This window comes from Apostichopus japonicus, chromosome 14, assembly GCF_037975245.1.
Source record: "Apostichopus japonicus isolate 1M-3 chromosome 14, ASM3797524v1, whole genome shotgun sequence".
Classification (NCBI taxonomy): domain Eukaryota; kingdom Metazoa; phylum Echinodermata; class Holothuroidea; order Aspidochirotida; family Stichopodidae; genus Apostichopus; species Apostichopus japonicus.
Window position 1 is genome coordinate 26,736,775 of NC_092574.1, and position 26,710 is coordinate 26,763,484.

The 26,710-nt window shown below is 37.5% G+C and overlaps 2 protein-coding genes across 4 annotated transcripts in view; one reads left to right on the top strand and one right to left on the bottom strand.

Moving 5' to 3' along the window:
- LOC139979835 (START domain-containing protein 10-like) overlaps positions 1-4,642 on the top strand; it is a 50,779-nt gene extending 46,137 nt beyond the window's left edge. For 2 of the 3 annotated variants that reach the window (XM_071990987.1, XM_071990988.1), the window contains one exon: positions 1,076-4,642. In XM_071990987.1, coding sequence (XP_071847088.1) covers positions 1,076-1,857 — 782 coding nt within the window. In that variant the 3' untranslated portion in view covers positions 1,858-4,642. The remainder of the gene's footprint in view (positions 1-1,075) is intronic. The other variant, XM_071990989.1, reaches the window with a different exon arrangement.
- A 457-nt stretch (positions 4,643-5,099) lies between these two features.
- On the bottom strand, positions 5,100-26,339 carry LOC139979837 (sterol regulatory element-binding protein 1-like). Its single transcript, XM_071990991.1, has 16 exons — positions 25,956-26,339; positions 24,851-25,086; positions 23,936-24,247; positions 22,101-22,382; positions 21,285-21,402; positions 20,492-20,800; positions 19,987-20,174; positions 18,890-19,160; positions 12,260-12,426; positions 11,648-11,804; positions 10,476-10,587; positions 9,764-9,852; positions 9,378-9,510; positions 8,752-8,926; positions 8,217-8,526; positions 5,100-7,609 (listed from the first exon to the last, which is right to left on the bottom strand). Exons 1-16 carry the CDS (start codon positions 26,074-26,076, stop codon positions 7,353-7,355), a joined length of 3,237 nt encoding a protein of 1,078 aa, XP_071847092.1. The 5' UTR covers positions 26,077-26,339; the 3' UTR covers positions 5,100-7,352.
- Between the last annotated feature and the right edge of the window lie 371 nt (positions 26,340-26,710).

A 26,710-nucleotide genomic window follows, 5' to 3' on the forward strand; every position in this document is an offset into this window, starting at 1 on the left:
TGAGGCACGAAGGAAAACTCTAAAAAACTCCAAATATATTTAAATATTTCATTGAAGACTTTAGGTTAAAACATATCATAAATTAACCCTGAAGTTTTGAATTTTCGGCAGGAGTACTGTATATGTTACATTGACAAGCTCACCCTGTGGCTCAACATTGGTTTATAACATCTATGATGAATGTTCCATCCATTCCAATTGTTATAAGCTAGCTTCTTAATCACTATAAACATCTGAGCCAGTCAAGATAAATATTTACATTTTCTCAGTTGCTAACATTTATTCAAGAATAGAATCTTATAAATGGCTGCCATCACATTCATCTTCTTCTTCCTTGTCTCTCATTCCGTGCACCATTTGCTATTTTTTAAATTACGCATTTTTATTTTGCTTTTACTTTCCTACCTCATTTTTCATTTTCATTTGTATTTAGGGTTTAAATGTTTTGTCATGAATGATTATCTCTATTATTTAGTTTATTAAAGCATCATCGTTTCATTTGTTTTTCAATACTTTGTAATGCAATAAGAATAATGTTTCATTCAGACCTAATTAATTCCACATGTTTGCCAATATCCCCATCCTATATCCCCCACACCCCCCTCCTCTCTTCTCCACCTTCTTATTTAAATAGGGTTGACTTCCTGCACCCAAATAGTTTGAATATTCAGTCAATTAATTGTGACTTTGTATTGAAATTTCTAAAATTATTGCATTGCCACCGTAAATAATAATTCTGTTTCCAAATATCCAGAAGAGAATGTTTCAAACTGGTGGCAATTTTTAGTGACCAAAAATTTGAAGCCAATAATTTGAAGCATGATTTGTGTGAACTTTGTCACTTTACTGAAGTGATATGCATGTGGCAGTTCTCCTTGCATCACTCTTGTGCATGTTATGTATTCAGATTAAAATTGGATTAGTTTTTTCCAACTTTGTATAACCATGCATATTAGGTCATTTTTGCTACAGCTCAAGAAACATGCATAGCCTGTGTGTGCTACATTTCAAAGATAATTTTCATTATGGCTTTGTTCATTCTAACCCATTATCATTTTCATTTTCAAATTGTCAGACCGTCCAGCCTCTTCCATTCCCAAAACACCTGAAAAGGCCAAACAGAATGGCCACATTGGGGAACCCAAAGAACAAACTGTTGTTTCTCCTCCTCTACGCCAAACTCAGTCAGAAACCTCTCTCATGCAGCCTTCTTCATCATCAACTACTCCAGCATCGTCAACTCAAACCTCTCCATCTCGTCAACAATATTCTCAACACAATCAACGCTCGGATATCAAGATCACAAAACGCCAATCCAAGCCCCATCATGGTAGCTCACCAGCAATCTATAGCCAAAACCAAGGACATCAGATGCACCGACAACAGCAGCAGCAAAACTCATCTTCGTCACTTGGAAGGGCTGAACAGATGCAGAATGGCTACTCTCCGTCCCCGCATAGCAGTCCAATGGGATATGTGAGGAAGAAGTTCGCTAAGTGGACAGGGTCGTCCAGACACATCTCTGACAACAGCGACGACCTGCGAAACATGGACTACCAACAACTCCAGAAAGAGATAATGATTCGAGAGCACGAGGCAAGGATGTTAGCATTCCAGGAGGACCTGGACATGAAGAGACGGGAACACCAGGTGAGGATGGATCTATTAGATGCGGTGTCCAGAGGAGGGAGTAAAGTATCCAGCTCAGATATACAACAAGTCTTACTTCACAGGACCTCTTCCATCGTGACCAACGAGATGATACTCGGTAAGGCCGATGCCAAGAAAGATGTGAATGGTTACAGAAACAGAGGTAAACATGAAGTACGTGCTCTGGAATCTTCCACAAATACATAGAATTATTTCTATAGCGTTTAGGAAGAGCTGTCCACTTTGAAGGCTGAATCAGTTCTACTGTTAACATTTGATGCACTTTTAAAAGATAAAAGTTCATGAAATTTTTTCTTTGTTGAATAGCTTGAGACTGTATGTAAGACCAGAGATGGTAGACTTGTCTTGATATCCTTGTGTGCTTTCTCTCCGTGCTGTTTGTGATGTATATTACTGTAGACTCCAAGTGGATGTTCATTATAGGTAAAGGGGGAGGGGGGGGGGGAGGGGGAGGAAAAGGGTTATTGTTTACCTTGAGACATTATACATTCAATGATATCAGAGATGTGTAACAAAGGTACAGTGTTTCTCCTCAAGAAGAAAGTCACAGTCACTGTTGACTGAAGTAATTTATGTGTTTTTAAAACTGGATGTTGAGTTTGAAGTGGACAGGTGAATCTTGAATCAGCTCATTGTTCATTACATGACCTTGCATTAGGAATGCAAGTGATACCTATAGCAGCTTGTTCTACTGTGTATTCATGTCCACTGATTGCTAAACAAACTCTATGCTTGCATTAGGAATGCAAGTGATACCTATAGCAGCTTGCTTTAGTCATGTACAAACTCTATGCTTGCATTAGGAATGCAAGTGATACCTATAGCAGCTTGCTTTAGTCATGCATGTCCACTGATTGCTAAACAAACTCTATGCTTGCATTAGGAATGCAAGTGATACCTATAGCAGCTTGCTCTACTCTATATTCATGTCCACTGATTGCTAAACAACTCTATGCTTGCATTAGGAATGCAAGTGATACCTATAGCAGCTTGCTTTAGTCATGCATGTCCACTGATTGCTAAACAAACTCTATGCTTGCATTAGGAATGCATGTGATACCTATAGCAGCTTGCTTTATTCTGTATATGCATGTCCACTAATTGCTAAACAAACTCCTTGTGTCAGGATATTGCTTCAAATTCATGTTTTCTGTATTAGTTTGAAATCATTTAAAAGTGAGTCTTTCTAAGCTAAGTTCATAGCAGTTAATATTACTGTTTATCATAAAAACAGGACAAACTTTAGGTTTTTTTTTGCTGGTTGCTCTTTCTGAAAGCCAGTGGGTTTGTAAAGAGCAAACTTCTTTGTTGTCAGATGGATTTACAAGTTGATATCATAGAAAGTTATTTAATTGTGATTGTAAATATTGTAAATTATTGGGCAGCCTCAGAGCAAACCAAGAAATTTAGTTGTCTCATACTACAGGAGAACCAGTCTAGTGCAAGCACAGTATTATGAAAAGTATTGTCAAGATCTGGGAGGCTATTTGACTGGTGGATTTATGATGTTATAAAAGTATCTCTTTAAGAAGATGTCTGCCGTACTTAATGCTTGACTTTGAAGATCCGTTTTGTCAATTCTTCATTAGAATCTACTTTAACTTTGACCTCTTTGTGACATTTGTAAAGAATATTCCAAGGTGTCATGCCTTGTGAATATAATTGAAAACAAGTATCATTTCCTAATGTGCACAGAAATTAGTATTTTGTGTTAATTTTTAGATATGTTTGTAGAAATAATTCATGTTTGAACTGTCCAAAATTTACAATTAAAGTATTTGTTGTAAGCGTCAAAGGTCATATAATGTTAAGAAACCTGTGGAGATCTGCAAATGAAACATCAAAGGACATAGAAGTTCTGTCATATTTAATAATTTATTTGTTAGTCAATGACTGTCAATTATCCAGGTGGATCCACTCTACAAAATCCTTGATCCATCTCCTCTCCTTTAGGGGATAAACATGACTTTTAAATGAATTTATGACCACTGATATGAGACTTTATCATCAGTATTATTGAGACTATTGGGATTCTTTGTGGATGCAGTGTCTTTATGTGGATTCTTAATGGGTGTAGGCTACAGTATATGCATGTTTTTCATATATTAGGGTAACAAAAGAATTTTGCATTTCTTGCTTAGATGAAGTCTTTCATTATTTAATCCAAGATTTAAGCTGTTGCTTTTACTAAGGTGTAAAATTGTCGCAAATAGTTCTAAGCAACTAACTATATTGAAATTCTAACGTCCAATATTAATGTACAGTATTTGATTTATATGGAGAGAATGAGTTATAGAGAATTGATAAGTTAAAACATGCCTCCATCTTTAAGAAAAATAATTTTACTTTCTGGTTTGGTAATTATCAGTACTTTTAATGTAAGCAATCAATTTGCACAACTCGTTAGGGTGCTTTAATGTGCAATTTACAGTAAATATTTTGTGTCGCAGTTTGGTACAGACATAGGTGATTGATATCTACAGGGTATAAAGTTGGCTCAAAAGTATAGATCAAGGGGGTCTGTTAAATTTACCCTTCCCCTACCCCCAATCCTGATTAAAAATTTATAGTATATACTGCAGAGAATGGACTGATTTTAATTTGTTTACAACTTTCTCAATCTTTGCAAGCAACTGCACCTTAGGTTAATTCTTTGTTTTGATTTTGTAATAGTTGACTACCTTCTGTAAGTAACTAAGTTCTGTAAGGCATGTTTTTATGCCAACAAGGATGGATAACAATTTGTGTTTATAATGGAACACATCATCAAACTCTTAACCATCTTGTTAAATATGTAAGAACTTTTCATTTTATAGTATAATGTATTGTGTTCACAATTCTAAGATATCAAATTAATTTATCTGTTAAAAGAGAGCTTCCTTGTAACTATGGCAATATTTATATAATAGTAATACTTATTTATGTAACACAGATTGACCAGAGAGCTAGAAATAAAGAAGTTAAAATTATAGATGAATAACCGTCTATTTTGTCATTTTTCAAACATAAATTTTGGGAATAGCTTTTATTCCCATGCCAGCACAATATAAATGTTCTATATATATTTCTGTGTTGACCAAAATTGATCTCCAAGTCACCTTTGACCTCAAAATTCATCGTGATGGTCTGCCAGAATATAATTTTTGCATTTATCAAAACATTCAAGAAGATAATTGAATTTCAACCAATACTGTGTATGTTGTACAAGATACCTTCTATATATGAAACAAGGCCTCTCCTCCGAAACAGTTACAGCTGCCAGCCTCTCTACTACCCCACCCAACCCCTCCCAACCCAACCCCCCTCCCCAACCCTCACTAGGCAAAAATTCCTGATGATGCTACTGGTCCAGTAACAGGAGAAACATACCTTTTATTACCTCTTCCATAATGAACTCTTTCTTGTAAATAATAAAGGAAAAGCAGAGGTTTCTGGTGATTTCAATTTTATATTTTCATCCAAAGTACCTTCAGTGGAAGAAGCAAAACAAGAATATCATGTGAAATTGTCTTGATTTACATTGCTTAGGTTAACACCTCAAATCAAAGGAGAAAGTGTTATTTACAAATAATTCAATATTAAATGCATATTTAAAGCCCAATACAAACCAACCGAGCTGACTTTTGGAATAAATACCCACTTATCTTCACATTCAAAACTAATATTCTTAGCCTTTCTTAATTTTTTGGGGGATTTGTATATTTTCCATAAAAACATAGCTTCAGAGATGAAAGCATCTTGAAGATACAATGTTCAAATACACCACTCTTTTCATGAATCACTCTTTTTTAACAGAAAAACTTCAGGAACTGTAAATACTTTGGTCTATTTTATGACTGAAAGTATAACAGATTTTCTTAGTCTTCTGTAAGGCTGTTCTGCTACAGATCCCAATAACCTATATAATTAAATGACAAATCAGTATTAGATGGATTTGTGCATTTACTCCACCTATTAATTTCACTTCTTTAAGTAAACTTATAACTGAAAATTGGCTGGGAAATATAAACAACGTGTAAATATTTGGTCTACAACAGGATTCAAACCAGTGGTGACCTTATGATTATTGATAAATGTCACTTATAATAGCACTGACCTACAAGACTGAAAGGGCAAGCAAGCAAATAATTATCAAAATAACATCAAACTATGAAACTGAAAATGTGAGATTAACCAAAATTAAGAAATATTTACAAAACAATTGTTTGTACAATTTCCTGTTGCCTCTATGTACATAACACATACCTTCTAACATATGACTGCCAATATATATTTACAGTGAATTTCCACTTAGAAAACAGATTTCAAAACTTTTGTAACTCGAGGTTATTTTGTTGAAAAGCCAAGATATTTGGTAGCAGTACATTAAACATTAAAAAGAAGATATTCCTGTAAAGACAAAATCCAACAGGGTGCTTCATTAGCATGAAATTCCACTTATCTAATTGATAATATTCACAAATGGACTCCTTGACGATTTCTTAGAAAAAAAAACGTTTCAAGTCTGGAATTCATTTCAAGGTCACCAAGGTAATTTTATGCACAGAAGGCATTAAGCATACTACATGGAATGACACTTTCAGAGTCAGTTTCTGATGAAAGGCAACAAATGATTAGAAATTAAACCCAGAGCCAATATGGCTAGGCCAATATAAAGTACAGAATATTGCCATTTTGATCTAACTATACATAAGTAAGCATATCAGAATCCAATTTCAAGTTGCTGAGATGTTCATAATTCCAATTTTTACAATAACTCGCCCCTTCTGGATATCTGCAGTATACTGTACTTATCAAATCAAATGCATGCATATCAAGATTTATGGTTATCTTTGTATGTAGATAGTAACAGCTATTTTGAATTTATAATGCTGGAACTGTAACTATGGCCCTAGGTTAAGGACTTCAAAGTTCCAATAGACATTTGTAGAGCTAGACAGGATTGTAGGGCTAGAAAGGATTTCATAAACTTCCTTTAATTGAGCAGCGGTAGCTTTCTCTTCATCTGCAGAGATTTTACTGACCCTTCCAACATTGTTCAAACTTAGAGATACCCATCTACAAGCATTGTACTTTCAATAGCATTGTTTACATGATCTTTTAGATCATGGGCAACTCTAAGCCATTCTCTAGAATGAAATTGATAGAAGCAATGTTGGCATTGTTTGGGTTAAAGGGTTTGGTGAAAATTCAGAAACATGGAGTTTAAAGGCATCGCCTTTGACTAAATTCCCATTGGGAGAAGAACAGTGGACTGTAGAAATATTTCACAAATAAAGAATGTAATTGCCAAAAGTACCAAAATGATTCGATTATATCTGTTTATCACCTATGAAACAAACACGTGTACCATTTTAAAATAGCCCCACCCTGTACACATATGAACAAAGATCTCCTGTGTCTTTCAGCAGTGTTTACAGTGTTACTGCTTTCGATTGTTTGTAAAAACAACTTCTACAAGAATCCTTCAACTTTTCAAACCAAGTTGAATATTTAACTAGTAAGAATGGCAGTCCTTCTAGAGATTTCTTCTCCAGCTTCAACACATTCCTTCTTTATGTTAGCCTTTTCAAACTAAGTTGAATATTTAACTAGTTAGAATGGCAGTCCTTCTAGAGATTTCTTCTCCAGCTTCAACACATTCCTTCTTTATGTTAGCATTTTCAAACTAAGTTGATTATTTAACTGGTAAGAATGGCGGTCCTTCTAGAGATTTCTTCTCCAGCTTCACCACATTCCTTCTTTATGTTAGCTAATAGCTGCTGGCATTCTCTCAGTCCCCACCGGTCTCCTGCTTGCTCAAAGCATCTGGCAGCCTCATTCAGCATCCTCTCTCTCTGATTGGGATACGAGAGGATGGATTCTGGAAGATAGCGACAGGCGACCACCAAGGCCTGACCTCTGTCTCTTTTGCTGACAGGCACTACTCCTGGATTATCTGGATAAAGAAGAAATCCATCAATAATTCCATGAGTCACTGAATCTTGAAATGGCAAAAGTGTTAGAGACGTCGAAATCTTTGTGTCAACGTTTGTACTCAGCTTGTGGCTGGAATCAATTTAAAATTGATCTGAAATCAAACTGATCACTCATCAAAATTAAGCTGGAATCAATATGACTTCAACACATCAATCCTGCATTAATTTACTTGTTCAACCCTCAAAAATCAAATTAATCCTGCACTCAGTCATCGATAGCTGGATTCAAATCACAGTAACACCAAAGTCTGTCAACCCTTCATATCACAATTCAAGCTACTATGCATCTGTTCGACCTGTTACACAATGATTCAAGTTACAAGCCTTAATTCATTCAAATTAATGGAGAATTCAGTCAAAACTATGTCTAGAATCAGTAAATTTACTGAAGACTATATCTACTCAAATTCAAATTCAACTTAACCATCATTTCAAATTCAATGTAACCGAGAATGCAATCAAAATCAAGGAAGTCATCAGTCAAATTAAAACCTTAAACAATTCAAGTTACTCTTGAGCTCATTCAAATTTAGCCAGGCAACCTTTTAACTAGCAGAAAGTGTTCACCTTTCTTGGTAGCAAACATGCTAGTGGTGTTGGATGGTATCTTTTGCCTTAGACTTCTATCCAGTAACTGCTGTGTCTGGGCAGGGTTGGCACCAGCCATGAAGCGAGACACTGCCTGGTACAGGTAAACCTTTGGCATGACCGACTTGATGGTACCAGCCACCCGTCTGAGAGCAGAGACGTCCTGTTGGAACATGGTGAGCTCCGAGGAGGTGGCCAGGTTAACGGACGATGACTCCTGAGATTGTCTCAGCTGCCATAGAGTGGTGCGAGTAGCCAACAGCCAATCGGCGACCAACAGATGGATTCCCTGTAAAGATTAAAGTCAAGATAAATGATCACAATAAAGGCCTTAAGTTTGGCACTTGAAACATTTTCCGTATAAATCTCTTCCCCTACTGCTACCCCTCCCCCACTTGCCCCCCCCCTCCAAGAAATACTAAATGAAAAGTTACTAAATATTGCTACCTTCAGGCCTCAGGACTAATAATTTAAACAGACAAAAGCAAAGTAGCATCTTATCAATGATACTTACTGCATGTAGTTTTTCATGCCTCAAAGACCCGGCATAGTTGACACTCCTGTGTAAGTAAGCGCTAGCTTTATCACACAGCCTCTTACACTCCTGGCTGCTTCCTATTTCTTCACTGCCGCTCATCAAAAGTTTACGAGCTCTGAAGGCCAACAGGGCTGCCTTGGGAAGAATGTCGCTGAATAGGAAATGAAATGATTGCATGTGAATACTTGTGGGAGCTGTAATTAATGTATAACACATTAGTGAACTAGCAAACTCTGGCTCAGAAGGTTCTCCTACCCTGAGTACCTCATACCCTGAGTACCTCAGACTCTGAATACCTCAGACTCTGAGTACCTCATACTTGTACTGAGTACCTCAAACTTGTACTGAGTACCTCATACTCTGAGTACCTAATACTTGTACTGAGTACCTCATACAGAGTACCTCATACTTGTACTGATTACCTCATATTAAAGTAAATTTTACTTGTACTCATACCAGTATAGTTAGTGATAGTCTTTTGCAGTAGGTTAACACTTAGCAATGCATAACTGCAGCATTGTGGTGAGTCCTAAATTATCTTTGGATGTCAGTAATCTACCTGGTAAAGAACAAGGAGCAGACCAGTGAGATTGCAAACTTACTCAGAGAATTCCAGCACGGCAGGTAGCTTCTCCACGCTGTAATAACGCCTCTCAGCTGCCTCTTCATCCCCCAACATCCAATGAGCAGCAACAACAACAATCTCAGCCCACCACTTACACACATCTCTGCAATCTGAAAAAAGACCAGAGTGTAACATACAATGTAATATCAACATCATTAACACACATCTCTGCAATATATGATAACCAAGAGTGTAACATACTTGGTAATTTTAACACCATTTACACACATCTTTACAATCTAGAATACTGTGCCATATTCTACACCATATACACCTCACTGGCCTAAATATTTCCATTGAAAAACACCATTTGAAATGCTAGCTATCTCTCATAACTTAAACTGACAGCAAGTAGCAACTTACCCACAAAGCTGGATGTGTCTTGCGGAATTTGACCTCTGCTATCAGGATTCTCCAAATATGCGAGAATGTGAAGGGCATCTTGAGGCTCGCTGTCAAAAATAAAAATGTTCAGAACAACAATGACAACTTTATGTAACATGAAAATATACATATTGGCAAAGTCAATATGATGCTTGTCTCCTGTCACCCCCTCCCCCCCCCCCCACTCCCAACATTCTCCCTTGCTACTGCCCTTGGTATATACAGGACCACTAGCACATCCTATTCCTATCCCTCCCCACCCATTACATTTTAGAGCAGATTTCACCCCAGAAACTCAAAGTATTAATAAGCAATATGTACTAAAATTCCTATCACATCAACATCCCTCTTACTGGCCAAGACTGTTGTGTAGCAGTTTATGTGATGTAATAGTAACTTTTTGTGTTTGTCTAAACCACTGAATATTGTTTATTATCCTAACAGTTAGGCCTACAAAGTAGTCTTAGGGAGGAAAGATGTTACTGCCATCAATCTCTGATAGCAATTTACCAGCCAAGTGCAACTTCTTGAGAAGATACAAATGTCTTGGGAGCATTTGTGAGGGAACTGAACTAGACACTCCAAAGAAATCTAGTGAGAAAATGACTACCATTAATATTTGTCATCAAATGCAAAAGCTGTATCTAATTGCCAGTGGAAAAGCAGTAGCTCTTAGAGACTATTAAATTACCTGTTTGCAACTCCCATCCTCCCACTGTTCTCCATCGGTGCAACCAGCTGATAGAGGGCACACTCCAACATTTGCTCGTGTAATCCTTGAGTCAGACACGACAAAGGGTTACCTGGTGGGTGGGGGAATAAAAAGACTTATGAGCAAATGGTTTGAGGTGCAAAATACTTTAAACACTTTTCAGAATTTTTTTCTGAAATATAGATTTCAAAAGCCAAAATCCAGAGCAGTTGTACATCCCAAAGTAATTTATCGTTTCTACAATTTGTCAAATAAATCCACCCACTTGGTGGTGCGAGTCTTTACAATTGTAAACAAGATTGAATAATGAGCTTCAATGTTGGTACAGTCTAATGTTTTCTCCTATTGTAAAGATGAACCAGAACATGAAAGCTCGTTGAGTAGAAAAGACTTGACTGTAAATAGTCTGATGTGGGTCACCTTCTTTTGGTTTCTTAAAGGGCGAAGATCTTGACCTACTTATTGAAATCATCTTTACTCCTATAAATCTGGTCTATTTCTTGTCAATAAAGATGCTGTAATTGGACCTTGCAAATAACCAACAATATCCTGTACAGATCATCCTCATAGATTAATAACAAAGTTAACTAAAGATTTCTGCCTCAGAATAAATCTCAAACCTCCTATGATTATTTTTACCAACACTAACCGATAGGTTGGACCGACAAATCTGTCACTGAGCCCAAATGAATCAGAATTAACTCTACCGTCAAAACGTGAATATTCATGAATTGTCAAGGAGTTTGAATATGCATAAGACTAAGACAGATCCAGATCTTGCCAGTTTGTATTTGCATCTGCTTTTCTGTGTCGGGGAAAGTCAATGTGTAGCATCTCCCTGAATGGCAGTATGTATCATGTTACAATTACTAGTGTATAGTTTGAACAAATCTAGCCAATCATGGGTTAAGTATTGTGCATGTGACCTACATGAGTAACAGTTAACAGAAAAGGGTTGTTTGGTGCACTCATCAAAACTAGGTCACTACCGTTGAGACGAGTCGCAACACAATCTCATAAGGGCAGTGTGCAGCCAACTAAGAAAGTGATGCATGCGCTCTTTTGCTAACTCCATCTCGGGATACTACCTGATAAATTTGATCCCAATTTAGGAAACATTGCTACGTCATAGATCAACAAGAAATTCTTACTACTTTCTGCAATCTGTGAGAACAATGATTCTCTTGGAACAAATGAGATGTCTTCCTGTTTGGCTAGTTGATACGCCATTGCATTGTGCATCCAGCTCAGATAGGCAGGGGTGTTGTACTCCTTGGTGTAGGTCCTTCCCTTGGAGAAGAAGTATCGCTGGAAGAGACAGAGGCAAGTCAAATTGCAACATATCAAAGTTTTCATGAGTGAAATGTTGAGAACACAAAAATTAAAAAACGATATTTCCGATGTATCGGTGAAAATTCAGGCAAAAGTTACTCAAATAAGTCTATACTAGATATTTTCATTGTAGATGATATATAAAAGGGCAAATATTACATCTCTGTTTATCTTCTCCTAACTGAGGAGAATAGGATTCTACACATTTTCTGAGAAATTCAGCTAATCATGAAATAAAAGCATAACAGTACCTTCCATCTCACGAATAAACCACCCCACCACCCCTCCCCACACCGCCAAAGTGGGAAAAAGTGTCCAAGTTCTTAAAAGCATCTTCAGTTACCTGCAAGTATACCTCATCTAATACAATTCTCACAGAGAACCCACTTAAGTAAAACATTACAAGACTGCATGGTTATCAGCTGACTCACCGAAACAAACATCATCTTCTTGTGATAAGTGTGTTTGAGAGCTAAGGCTACAGTAGCGTAGACTTCAGCGATGTTTTCTGAGGTGAGGGCGTTGCCAGCGCAGTGTGCTAGGTTGAGAGTCATGAGTCCGATGCTGGTAACGCTTAAAGCGGACAGAGGTTTGCTGCCTGTTAGGTAGAGACAGAAACAACCACCATTATATCACACACACAAAGGAAAACAACCACCATTATATCACACACACGAAGGAAAACAACCACCATTATATCACACACACAAAGGAAAACAACCACCATTATATCACACACACAAAGGAAAACAACCACCATTATATCACACACACAAAGGAAAACAACCACCATTATATCACACACACAAAGGAAAACAACCACCATTATATCACACACACAAAGGAAAACAGCCACCGTTATATCACACACACAAAGGAAAACAACCACCGTTATATCACACACACAAAGGAAAACAGCCACCGTTATATCACACACACAAAGGAAAACAACCACCATTATATCACACACACAAAGGAAAACAACCACCATTATATCACACACACAAAGGAAAACAACCACCATTATATCACACACACAAAGGAAAACAGCCACCATTATATCACACACACAAAGGAAAACAACCACCATTATATCACACACACAAAGGAAAACAACCACCATTATATCACACACACAAAGGAAAACAACCACCATTATATCACACACACAAAGGAAAACAACCACCATTATATCACACACACAAAGGAAAACAACCACCATTATATCACACACACAAAGGAAAACAACCACCATTATATCATACACACAAAGGAAAACAACCACCATTATATCATACACACAAAGGAAAACAAAAACCATTATATCATACACACAAAGGAAAACAACCACCATTATATCATACACACAAAGGAAAACAACCACCATTATATCACACACACAAAGGAAAACAACCACCATTATACAGTACTGATTTCGCTTAACTCCCGTTAAAATTCGTTGAAAGAAAAATAACCGAAATTCTTCGTTTTTCATCGAAATTCGGCGATTTTTATCGATTTTTATCGTTTTTTATCGAATTTTATCGATTGGTTATCTCAGTCATTTCCTTCGTGGAATTTTCAACGGTACGTTGAAATTCTTTTTTAAACGAAATAGAAGGTCAATTTGTGGTTACACGAAACGTCGGAAAACGCGTAACTTCGTTTATTAATATCAGTTAGACTTTAGTTCAGTCGTTTGAAAGAGGGAATATTTTCGAAAGCATTCTCATGCTTATATGAGTAGTAACACTCAAAGAAACGCGTAATTAAACTGACGGGGGACGTTTTCTGACTGTGAACCCCAAACACAGTGACATAAGTCTTAACTTCGCCAGGCTTTTAGAGAGGTTGCAGTCAAAGCTATGTACCACGAGGCACCCTTCCAAATAAGTTGAAGTTCTGTTTAACCATTTAAATAACAGTGAATGGACATATAAACTTGGTTTACTTGCAGAATACGAAAAATAGTTATTTCTAAGAGATGTAAATTTGTTTTTTTATGAGAGTTGAAGTATGAAACTTTGTTTCCGAGCGAAAACATGTTACTTGAAGCAAAATAAAGATGCCCCGCCCATTCTGCGAGGACGCTTCCATTTTTCAAAAAGGCGTTTTCTCTTTATTTTTTCTATTTTGTTTACATTTTAAACATGAAAATTATTTAAAAATATGTGAAGAACTTAGTAATGTACTGCAAACTATCTATAAAAAAACAGAAAAACAATGTTTTAGGCATGAATAATGTGTTCAATATAACTCAAGTAGTAGGCCAATAGTCACAAGCTCATGATAGTGTCGTCAATTTGTTTTCCCAGTTAATATGTGTGACATATATCACCCGTGTACATCGATCAATGGCATGTTGAAATCCCGTGTGAAAATATGTTGACCCCAAAAGAGGCAAATGGTCGTTCTAGAAAGTACCGTCATAACATTAACAACACAAGGCCAGTTTGCTCTCTCAGGTCTGCACGTGTACAGCCATTTTTTTCACACATGGTATTATGCTGTGCATGCATTGCGGGCGGGATTGCGGCAAACATAAAAGAAAATGAATGAAAATGAAAAACTTACGATATTTTTCACAAATATTGATGCTTAGATAAGTGCTTCCTCACAATCAACGAGCCGCCTTAAAATTCGCTCCGCTTACGTAAAACTTCTATACATATATAACACATGGAAAAACCCGAGATTTTACACACATAATTCCCACTGACATTGGTCACAGAACATAAGTAGGTCATTGAACTTTGCCCAAGTTCATCGCACCATGGGAACAACACAACAGATTGAACATGATGTTACATCTCCCGCCATCTGGACGCCGAGTGTAAATTTTGATGTTATATGCAAATTATGAATGGTACTGTGCAGCGCGATTAAAACTTAACCTATTGCGACACAAATTTTGGCTGTTGTTGAATTAACTTTTGTATCTAATGTAAGGTACTGTATCATGTATGTGACACAAGAGAAAGAAAATGAAATCGGAGGCTGCTCAAACCAGTTTCAACTTGATTTTTACAACCCATCGCACAACACGTGCGTGCGTAATTTGTTTTCTTAACATGACTTTTAATAAGTAAGCAGGAAAGGTGGGTAAGTATACTAATTTAGGCGAGTTTTTGTTAAAAATCTTGTGATAGATAGACAAATATATTGTTTTTTTCTTCAAAAGTTACGATGTTGCCGAAGGCCGAGTGATATAAATTCAGTGATCTGAACTTCTGAACACCACGAATACTGATCATGTGTGTTATTCTTTTCAGCAATTATTACACGAAAGGTTCGCAATATTATTGGGCCTAATTAGTAATTAACATACATTGATCGAGTGTCTTGTTGCCTGAATTGCTACCTGCTGGGGAAAAAACCTTAATTATTGTACTAATTATGTCCTATTTTCATTAAAAGTCGAGTGACCGTGCGTCGAAAAAAACCGCGATCGGGAAACGGCGTTTAAACGTTAAACCGACCGGCAGGCGATACGGTGAAACGGTTAGCGAAATATCTGTTGGGTCACACCCTTACTTAAACACACACAAAAACGACCTTATTGAATGAAAATATACTAAAAACCATATCGCAAAAACACAAAATCGCATATAACTCGAAAACGGAAGGAGATATCGACTTTTGTCGGCTGTATAGGGATTTCCTAAACCGAATTTTGATGCGCTCTATCCACCTGTGTCATTTATGAGCTTCTCCGACGTAAGCTGCAGTACGTAATTTCTCTATACCAGTTCCGCGAAATTTATTTACTGTACGCAATAAGCATCGTTCGCTATGTTTTCTTTCACAACGAATATTCAAAGTTGTGCTCCGCACGCTTCACAGATATTGTTTTATGTCGTTCATTTTCAATTCTACTTTAAAATTACCTTTTTCGAACGATGCATTGCATGCTTTATTAAACATTCCTGATTAGTAAAACTAAGGAAGGATATTCAAATATGTATTATTTTCATTTGATATGATTTTATGAGCTGTTCCACTTGAAAAACGATGATAAAACCGAAAAACAAAAACATTTACTTCTCATGTGACGCATACCGGGAGACTCATAAAAACTCCCCCTTCTCATTAAATTAAATGTACATGCCGTCAGGCCAGTTGAAAGCCGTCAGGCCAGTTGAAAGCCCTCCCTACTAATGTTTGATCAGCTCTTCCCAATATACAATACTCAAATAAGCAATGAAAATATATTCATTTTCCACAGATTTCTACCCAACGTGGGCCCCAAGTCACTGCTTTATTTTCTTAGTAGTCATGGATACAATTGTTTGCAACTCTCTTGCTGGCCAGGTGTTTCAAGTTTTATTAATAGCACGACTTCTGATTGGTTCATTCAAGATAAACTTTCTATCCCTGCTGGATTGTTCTACTTATAATATGAATGAATATTTGGTTTTCAGGTAACATCCATTCCATTACGAACAGTAGGGGTAAAATAATGTTTGCTTCTAGAGGCAGCCAGCCAAAGGTTCAGATAAATACTATGCTAATTAACAGATGGTAGGCGTGAATTTGACAAAGCCAGGTTTATGATTGGACTAAGCCTCTCAAAAAAAAGTTTGGTGGTGGGGATATCCAGGGTAGGGAATACACATGTTAGCAGCAAACTGCAGGTGGCCCAGACCCAGGCTGCGACCTAAATACCAGGGCAGTCCATCTGCATTCGCGGGCAACTTACAGTAACGGGTTAGGGGGAAAATAACAGGATGTTTTTTTATTTTTGCGTGCATTGAAGCTGGGGGAGATTTTTTGTACGGAATGCGCTCAGAAAAGTTTGTTTAGTGAGTGATGTTCTGTAGTAAACGGTACTGTAGTACGTCAAGTAACACAGGAATTTATTGGAAATAAAGATCTCTTTGATATCCAGCTACGACTGTTTCATTGTGGATATTTTTTTTATTTCTAGTTTTTCTGACGCTGCGTTCCTTGGTGAGCTAACCTAAACTTATCTTAGTTTAATACTAGCCTATAACTTAAGAGTCGTAGAACGTGCTTATTACGATCGATCAAGACTAGTTTTTACTATCCTAGCCAAATCATTTTTCAAACACCTAGTAAAGAACTTACTCTATCTACAATCAAACTTTTGTAACATTTGTAATATTCCTCTACAACTTCTGGTAGAGTCTGAAAACGGCTGTAGTTAAACTAAGGATTCAACGCAAGTCACAACCTTGATATGTCTAGAATAGCCTTTGCGGTTTTTGATCGCGATAACTTTCGTGGAATTTTCGTTGAAACTTCGTTGACAACCCGTGCCCGCAGTAGTCTAAATCTTGTCAACGAAATTATTCGTTTTTAACCGATTTTCAACTTTTTTTATCGATTTTCAACGTTTTTTATCGATCGTTGATTTTTTTTCAACGGGAGTTAAGCGAAATCAGTACTGTATCACACACACAAAGGAAAACAACCACCATTATATCACACACACAAAGGAAAACAGCCACCATTATATCACACACACAAAGGAAAACAACCACCATTATATCATACACACAAAGGAAAACAGCCACCATTATATCATACACACAAAGGAAAACAACCACCATTATATCATACACACAAAGGAAAACAACCACCATTATATCATACACACAAAGGAAAACAACCACCATTATATCACACACACAAAGGAAAACAACCACCATTATATCATACACACAAAGGAAAACAACCACCATTATATCACACACACAAAGGAAAACAACCACCATTATATCACACACACAAAGGAAAACAACCACCATTATATCATACACACAAAGGAAGACAACCACCATTATATCATACACACAAAGGAAAACAACCACCATTATATCATACACACAAAGGAAGACAACCACCATTATATCACACACACCAAGGAAGACAACCACCATTATATCACACACACCAAGGAAGACAACCACCATTATATCATACACACAAAGGAAAACAACCACCATTATATCACACACACAAAGGAAAACAACCACCGTTATATCACACACACAAAGGAAAACAGCCACCGTTATATCACACACACAAAGGAAGACAACCACCGTTATATCACACACACGAAGGAAAACAACCACCGTTATATCACACACACGAAGGAAAACAGCCACCGTTATATCACACACACGAAGCAAAACAGCCACCGTTATATCATACACAAAGGAAAACAACCACCGTTATATCACACACACAAAGGAAAACAGCCACCGTTATATCACACACAAAGGAAAACAACCACCATTATATCATACACACAAAGGAAGACAACCACCATTATATCACACACACAAAGGAAAACAACCACCATTATATCACACACACAAAGGAAAACAACCACCATTATATCACACACACACAAAGGAAAACAACCACCATTATATCACACACACAAAGGAAAACAGCCACCGTTATATCACACACACAAAGGAAAACAGCCACCGTTATATCACACACAAAGGAAAACAACCACCATTATATCATACACACCAAGGAAGACAACCACCATTATATCACACACACAAAGGAAAACAGCCACCGTTATATCACACACAAAGGAAAACAACCACCATTATATCACACACACAAAGGAAAACAGCCACCATTATATCACACACACAAAGGAAAACAACCACCATTATATCATACACACCAAGGAAGACAACCACCATTATATCATACACACAAAGGAAAACCAACAAAGGCTATTACTGAATAAATATGCAATGTTAGGTGCTGTCATATCAAGGAGGGTCCCAATTTGTTCACTTTAGCAATTTTGATATCCGAATATTAATACTTTGATCATTGTATATGCTCACCTTGGAAACGTTGTAAATTCTGTACTAGCAGCCACTTCTACATTTAAGTTTTGAGCATTCTTCTGCAATATTTGGTTACATTTCAAAATTCCAAAAATATGTTTATTTCATTAATTTTCACAAGACAAAAGTGACCTCTAAACTGAAATGTTTCCATTCATGTTACATTTTTCAGCACGCACCATGTTTAATAGATTACAGCATGTATAAAACCCGACTTACTGACTAGGGCAATCTGCAAGTACTGTAAATACATCAAGGCTGCATCTCTGGCTGACGTCTCGGCTGTGGTGTATTTACCATCCTCGCTATCATCCTTCTCATGGCCACCGGCTCGCTTTGCCAACCAACGGCCGATGAACACTTTGTTGAGTAAGAACCTCAGAAAGTTCCAAACAGTACAGGCCCACATGTCAAACCTGGTGACAGGAATGGTACGGCCCAAGGCCTTCAGGGCCAAATGGCTGTGGCTCAGCGCTGCAACATGTTCATTCTACAAGATCAAAGAGGAGATATTGACGTTTGTAGATAACCAAAGAACACTTGACAGCCACAGGCTTGGCATGAATACTACATCATTCTAACTTAACTTATCTCCATGAAAAACATATCATGTGAAATTCAGTTTCATGCTGTCACTGGGAGCAGCTCATCTTCTCAAATTATTAAAATGAAATGCTGCAAGAATTGTCTTGGCAGTGAAGTCATGTCTCACAACACAATGTTGACATGAAGTGCTGATTGCTTCCTGCAATCAGTACAATATTTAAGGATGATATTAGATTCAAACCTTACTTTTGTATGTTGATGCACACAGACTCTTTAAGTACAACTGCTCTGGGTCAAGGGTATATGTCTATATACACAGACCCTTTAAGTACAACTACTACAGGTCTAGGGTAACTTTCAAGAATACTTTTACTCTTTGAGAAATTAAGGTTTAAACAACAGACGGCTGGGCATCATATTTAAGAGATTTGTTAGAATTTGTAAAACATAGATTTTGGGATCAACATGAACAATTTTGTCTGGACTAAGGATCTGATGCAATCCTAGAATTTGTACTACAGGGATATTACATAAGTTGAACATTCTTAAAGGGTGTAACCCGGACTAGAGTTAAAGAAGGTTCCCTACTCCCACAATCTTTTCATTGTTTAGGGTAGTGGTTTATTTTAAACACTAAAGTCATCATTTTACCTTACTAGTGTCTATTTCTCTCATTTTCTTTAATGCTTGCCTTCAAACACCAGCATCAATAATGCCCCCCTGCCCCCGCCCCCCCTTCACCCACACATCTCCTTCCTCTATTTACTCACCCTATGGATCTGTGTTTCAGCAGCTTGTCTGTGTTTCCAGAATTCAGCTGATGCCTCAGAGTTGGGCTTGGTGACTGGTTCTCCTTTGATAAGTATCTGTATGATCACTCCAAGGATCAGTATAGCATTGACCACCCACACAGTCGAACTCATTGCTAAACTCCATAATGGACTCATCTCTTCGTCGGCTGCAGGAAACAGAGATTCGTTTAAATCCAATTTGGTGGTACTACTTTCCCTATTTTTATTTTTTCAAATTACAAACAATATGTATCATTTATCAGCATCTCAAGTCTCGTAGCAGCAGGCGATGACAACTGGCATTTACATGCTTCATCAGAGTGAGAAACCTCTCAACCAGTAATGTAAACTACTTTTGAGAAACTACATGATTAAAAGAGCTTCTGGTAATACAAGTCCCTACCTCCAACGTGCTAAGGCTATAAAGGTACAGTACTACGGGACCGCTGGAAGGAGGAACAGAGGAAACACATCAAACACTTACCTGCGACACCTTTAAGTGTTCTACCGCCACCATTCATCCCATGTTCAAATGTGGCATCCGGGGAAGCAAAATTCTGAGCAGCCTTTCCGAGGATAAACCCGAAGGGATTGAAGAGGAGAACAGCAAACATGAATATGCAGAGGGTCAGACGGGAGCGATCAGTCATCCCCATGATGTCATCAATTTCCCCGTTCTCCGACTTAGGGCTGGGGGGCTCAAAGTCCACTTGAGTGGGACTGGGACCGGGAGACTGAGTGTCTGAAGCCGGAGGTGTTGGCGGCTCTGCTTTGATGTGTACGCTAGCAGCTCCTGCATTTATAAAAGGAGAATGGAGGATGGTGCAGGTAGTCCTGTATAATAAGTACTATCATCCACCTAAGGTTTAGTCATTGACAGTTACGTTGGTAAAATCTAGCCACTGTCTGCAAGTTCTTGCTGCTCTGACTTTCACTCCTTGTGGGTATGGCACTGAAACTGGAATTTGTTTCATGCCACTGAAACTTATATGTCACGATATATTTGCACAGTTTGCATGTAAGGAAATGTCAACAAGACCCTGATTATGGTCAAGTTTACCAGTGAGAAGAGGGCAGAGACAGGTACCTGAGAGGAAGGGGAGGGGTCAGACTATGGTTTGTAGGTCATGGATATGCAAACCTGACTTGCTAATCACTAATGTGCTAAATACTGCAGTCCTGTCAAACAACTTACATTTGCAAAATATGTTTCAGAAACTATGTAAAGTACAAACAACTAGTCGCTGACATAAATGATGTCACTGTACAACACATACCTTTCATTTGGTTTACCTGCGCCTTTAACTCAGCATTTTCTTGTTTCAAGTACTGAGAGAGCTTGCGCAGATAGTTGATTTGATCGATTGCCTTCTGAAGAATGCCAGACTTTTGAATCTGAAATTAAATTTTAACTTTGAATGAGTAATTTTGCTTATAATGTGGACATGTACAAACTATCAGCAAGATCAGTAACTGGTGAGGGCCTAACTAGACCTACTGTAGAGTAGAGCATAATACAGTACAGTGAACTTGACTGAAATTAACTTCACAATGCCTGCTGATTTCACTCACTGATGATTTCAATGAAACAAGAAGAGATTAATAGGATGTTGTTGTTGTTGTTGTTGTTGAGTAACCAGGTTTACAAACACACACATACATATACAACACAAACACACCTCATCATGATGGCATACATTACACCGGTATTTGGTTATGATCACCGAAGTCACCAAGACCATGAATTCGTTTTGAGGAATAAAAATTAAGATTGTAAACAATTTTGTTTGGATTACCAATCTCAATATATACATCACTGTTCAACTACCCAGACAATGCTTACCAGCTTTTAGCAACTTTCTTGCATTAAATGTTGTGCCGGACACTTCATAATAATTCTTTCCAAGAGCCTAGCAATATTCTACTTCTCAAAATGCATTAAATCAAAATTTCTACTGAACCTACATTTGACTAAAATTGGGAAGATGTCTTATCCTTGGGATATTCGCCCTTCTTGAGATACATTAATCACTATTTGGATGCTTAGCTATTATAATCATTACTGTTTACTTATAAACCAGCTGTGCACACACCTTAGCATCAGATCCAACCACCATCTGCCTCAGGGTCTCAATCCTATCATTGATGCTCCGTCGGTAACGTTTCTCGATGGCATTGTGAGCTACTCTCTTTTCTCCTTTAGGTAACTGAGGTAGCATTCCCTTAGAGGACGGTGAGGGCGATATTGGTAACTTGTCAATGTTATTTGTCAAGGTCGTCACCGAGGAGACAGGCAGGGTTGTTATGGAGGAGACAGTACTGCCCTGAGTGGTGGTTGTGACATTGTTGTTACCAGCAGTCTGCTGTATCACCACCTGCACCAAAACAATGCATGTATACAACAACAGTAACTTACAACCAGTCCATTGCAGCTAATCAACTCACTGTAATACTTATACATACAAAAACAAACCAGTCCATTGAAGCTAATCAACTGTGTTACTTATACATTCAAAAACAGATGAAAACAAAGCAACAAGTAGATAAATGAAAATTATGAAACAATATATAACTGACAAAATACAAATATTATTATTCTGTGACTGCTTTCACCAGTGACTTCAGGAGGAATAACTTAAAGCAGCTGGATGCTTGTCATTAGGCACTATGTCAAAAGTGTAGGTTGCTGAGGGGGTGTAGCATCTTGCAGCTAGGACAGAATCTCTTACACAGTGCACTAGTACATATATTAGGCATAGCTGGTCTGCCAACATACTCTGTTACAAGTTTGATATTGATTCAGCCTTGCTGCAGGGGATTTTGCCTTTTTTTTGGGTACAAGTTGTTTACTTGGAGGATTGGAGCCTTCCTAAATATAAAAATGATGTAAGATAACTCCAGTATTAAACTAACAGTCTTAACGTTGTTTACTACAATCATAGCAAACTGTACAGTATTGTATAATTGTGGTTGTTCAGCTAGCATGACTTGAACTTATCAGCAGGAACTACTTATGGTTTTATTATTGGAACAGATTTATTAGAAGGAAGTTTTTAGAGAAGCAAAACAAAAGCAAAAACCTTGACATTTTCAAGTTATTGTATCATTCTGGAATGAAAAACATGGTATGACAAGACACCTACTGTACGTCATCAATTGAAACTTGAATTCTTATGCACCAGCAACAATGAAGAAAGCATCCTGATAGTTTGAAAATAAACAGTAATGCAATAAAATGGTTGCTACTGTAAGTAGTGATGATACTGAACAATAGCTCCTTCAAATTATTATTATTCAGCTTTTGGGACTTTGACTTTTGTTGCAGCATAGGTGTAGAATGATGACGTAAATTCTTCAAACAGAAAACAGGAACAACCTTATTTGTATTGTATATTGCATAGTCACTTTATTTTCCATCAGAAAGTGCAAGTCGCTCTTCCTGAAAACCGCATGGCTTGTCTTCAACTTTCACTATTTAATTTTTAGCCAGTTATTAACCATTGAATCGTTGATATCTCAAGCTAGTTACGCATACATATATTCATATTACCTTTTCGATAATATGTTCTAAACAATCTTATCCATGTTTGAGTTGGTGTTTGTCTGGGCTTACAAGTGTCTACCACACCTATTGGTACAAAACTGTCGATCTGGGTGACAAATTTGACAGATTTGAATGAAATTGTTGTTTACATCGCCAATTACTGATATTTGAATGAAACATACTCCCAGCATTAAGTCATCCTCAGCAGAACACTTAACAAGTTCAGGTTGGTAAAACTTACTGCAAACTCAGCGATCAAATGCCAAAATGTTATTTATGGTTAAAAAACTAGTAACAGGTCATTGGTGTCCCAGCTATAGTTGGCCACAAGTATGTAAAATGCAAAATTATAATTGATAACGTTATAATTTCATGTTTCCTTACCTGTGGTTGTGTGACGACTGTTGTATCTGTGCTGGTGAACCAGGTTGAAGGGGGTACCACAACGAGTAGCTGCTTCTGTGGGGTGCTTTCTAGCTTTATGATCTGCTGGAGAGGGTTTGTATTAGTCTGCTGCTGTTGTAGCGGCTGTTGCTGTGTCTGCTGTTGTTGTGGCTGTGTCTGCTGTTGTTGAGGCTGTAGTTGTTGAGGCTGTGGTGATAACACAATTGGCTGTTGCAACTGCTGTTGTTGTGTTTGCTGTTGTTCCAATTGTTCCTTCTGCTGTTGTAATTGCAGCTGCTTAAACATCCTCATCTAAGGAATACACAGATTAAATCATACTCTGTGTCAGAAGAATGAATATCTACACAGAGGTAACACTACATGACACTATTTTCAAGGTTTCTTCTAAACATGACTAGCATCTCTGTAACAGAATGATCAGTGGTGACAGCAAGAGAATTTGAACAACTTTTAGTACTAGGTATAAATGCTAAAAGACAGCACAACCAATAGAGGAAGAATAGGGGAGGAATTTCAAAATCAATTTTCTCATGCCACTCTTTATGAAGGCTAGTTGGCTAATTAATTTACAAATTAGCTCGTAAGGACTCAAAACTTAGATGACAGGAAATTATTCAGTGTTCAAAAGAGTTTGTCTAATAAAATAATAAAATCTGCTAAGTTGTACAACTTTGCACTTGTATAGCATGATGACCATTTTGGGATGGAATTCTGGATAAATAACTCACAACTTCTGTAAAAAACAAAATTTCTTCCAATCTTACGGATGATTGAATTTGAATGATAAACATAAATCATAACAATCAATCTGCAAGGTACAGAGTTAATAACATTTCCATTACAGAGATTTTTCACTTAAAAATTGTCCAATGATGCTTTTCCAAAATTTTGTACCTTATCAGCTGCTGAAAGGACAGGGATTGTTGCTGGAGTACTTTGATTAACCGGAGCTGTAGAAGTTGTCACCGGAGATTTGAGGATGAGAGGTGAGGATTGGAGCTGTGGTTCTGTTAAGATAGACAGATCGTTGTTATGGAGGTACTCTGAGAAGTCTGCGTTGTTCTCATCCATAAATTCCCCATCATTGATCATGTCATCATCCCACGTAGGGTCACCGTCATGCAAAACACCTGCAAATGAGAAACATAGTCGTAACTAAACTTTACCAAGTATGTTCACCAGTATAACCTAATTTCACAGGTTCCCTAACTTTGCATCTTGTGATACATTGTAGCTATACTCATAGATACTGCAGTTGCCTTCTTGGAATATCCAATCGTAATTACTTATTGGACGCAACTGTAATCTACACAGCCTAAGTTAGTGGAAGAAGGAATGTCAATTTTCATTTTTAAGTTTTGAAGCACTTTCAGAAATTACTTCACACATTCAACACAATGACAGTTTGCTTCTTCACAGTAAAAAATGGGTCTAGACCTACAGTAGAAGCTGATACAGATTAGCAAAAGTAACTGGTAAGGGCTAACTAGACCTAGAGGCTAAATCAAAATTAGCAAAAGTAAATTGTAAGGGCCTAACTATCACTAAACTAGAGGCTAATTAGCAAAAGTAAACAGTAACTTGTAAGGGCCTAACTAGTATAGTATATATAGGCTAGACCTACCCTCGGCCTAGGGACAGATTAGCAAAAGTAACTGGTAAGGGCCTAACTTGGCAATGGGAGTGGACACTGTTCAGACTGGGGCTTCGGAATGGGACTGGGACTGTATGTGGCCGGTCGTAAGTTTGAGACCTGATTAGGGATTAGGCCTATAGCCTAGATGCTAACTTCTTTAACTTTCTTTGAGTCATTGTAGCCTATAGGCCTAGGACTCTAGGAGCCTGCAGTGTATTCGCAAAGTCAAAATTGCAGCACATTACCATAACCTGATCTAAACCTAAGAGTAAAATGCTAGTTCTGAGTCACCCCTAGTGGTAAGTAAGCTACCCAAACTTTACATTATCACAGTTACTTCAGGTTAGCTTAATGTAGGCTTACCAAGAATATTGTCCAGGTCTTCAACAGTTCCATTCGCATTGGTACTGGTAGCCAGGTAGTCTGAAAAGTCAGATATATCAGATGAATAATTCCATTGGTTTAGTTGGTCAATGGATCCCATTTTCAATATTTCAAATCAAGTTCAAATTTGGTCAAACACCGGCAATGTAACCATCTCATTAAACTGTGTCTAGTCAGAAAATGTCGCTCCGCTAAAAGTAAAACATGTCGACAAAGTTACTATGTTAGGCCTTGAACTGAACTCTGCTGTGGTACGTGTGTTCAACAGTGCCAGCCTATGTAAATATATTGTGCAGCCTAACTGAAATAGTATTGTGATATTTTCGTGCATCGGATACGTGTATTCCGTATGCTTCAGCATACAAACAATTACAACACACTGATGAGGTCATTGGATCTCGCGAGATCGTACGAGTTATGAATAATTAGTAGGTATGACGAAATCCTATGTATAATGTAAATATAGATTCTCAAAAATACTTCCAGGACGAAGTTTGACCTTATCTGCCATATAATGATAGAATAGATCAAGTTAATCATACAAAGGATTTACATGCGTTATTAATGGTTTGGAGGAAGCCAAAACGAGGTATACAAAATCTGAATATTCATATTTCAAGTCGTTCGTGGTTACGCAGGGGAAGTTCCCTTACAATAAGGGCATTAGGGATATTGGATGCATATATGTACATGATTTATAATCAAAAGTTTTTTTGGCTATAAGTGTCACTATG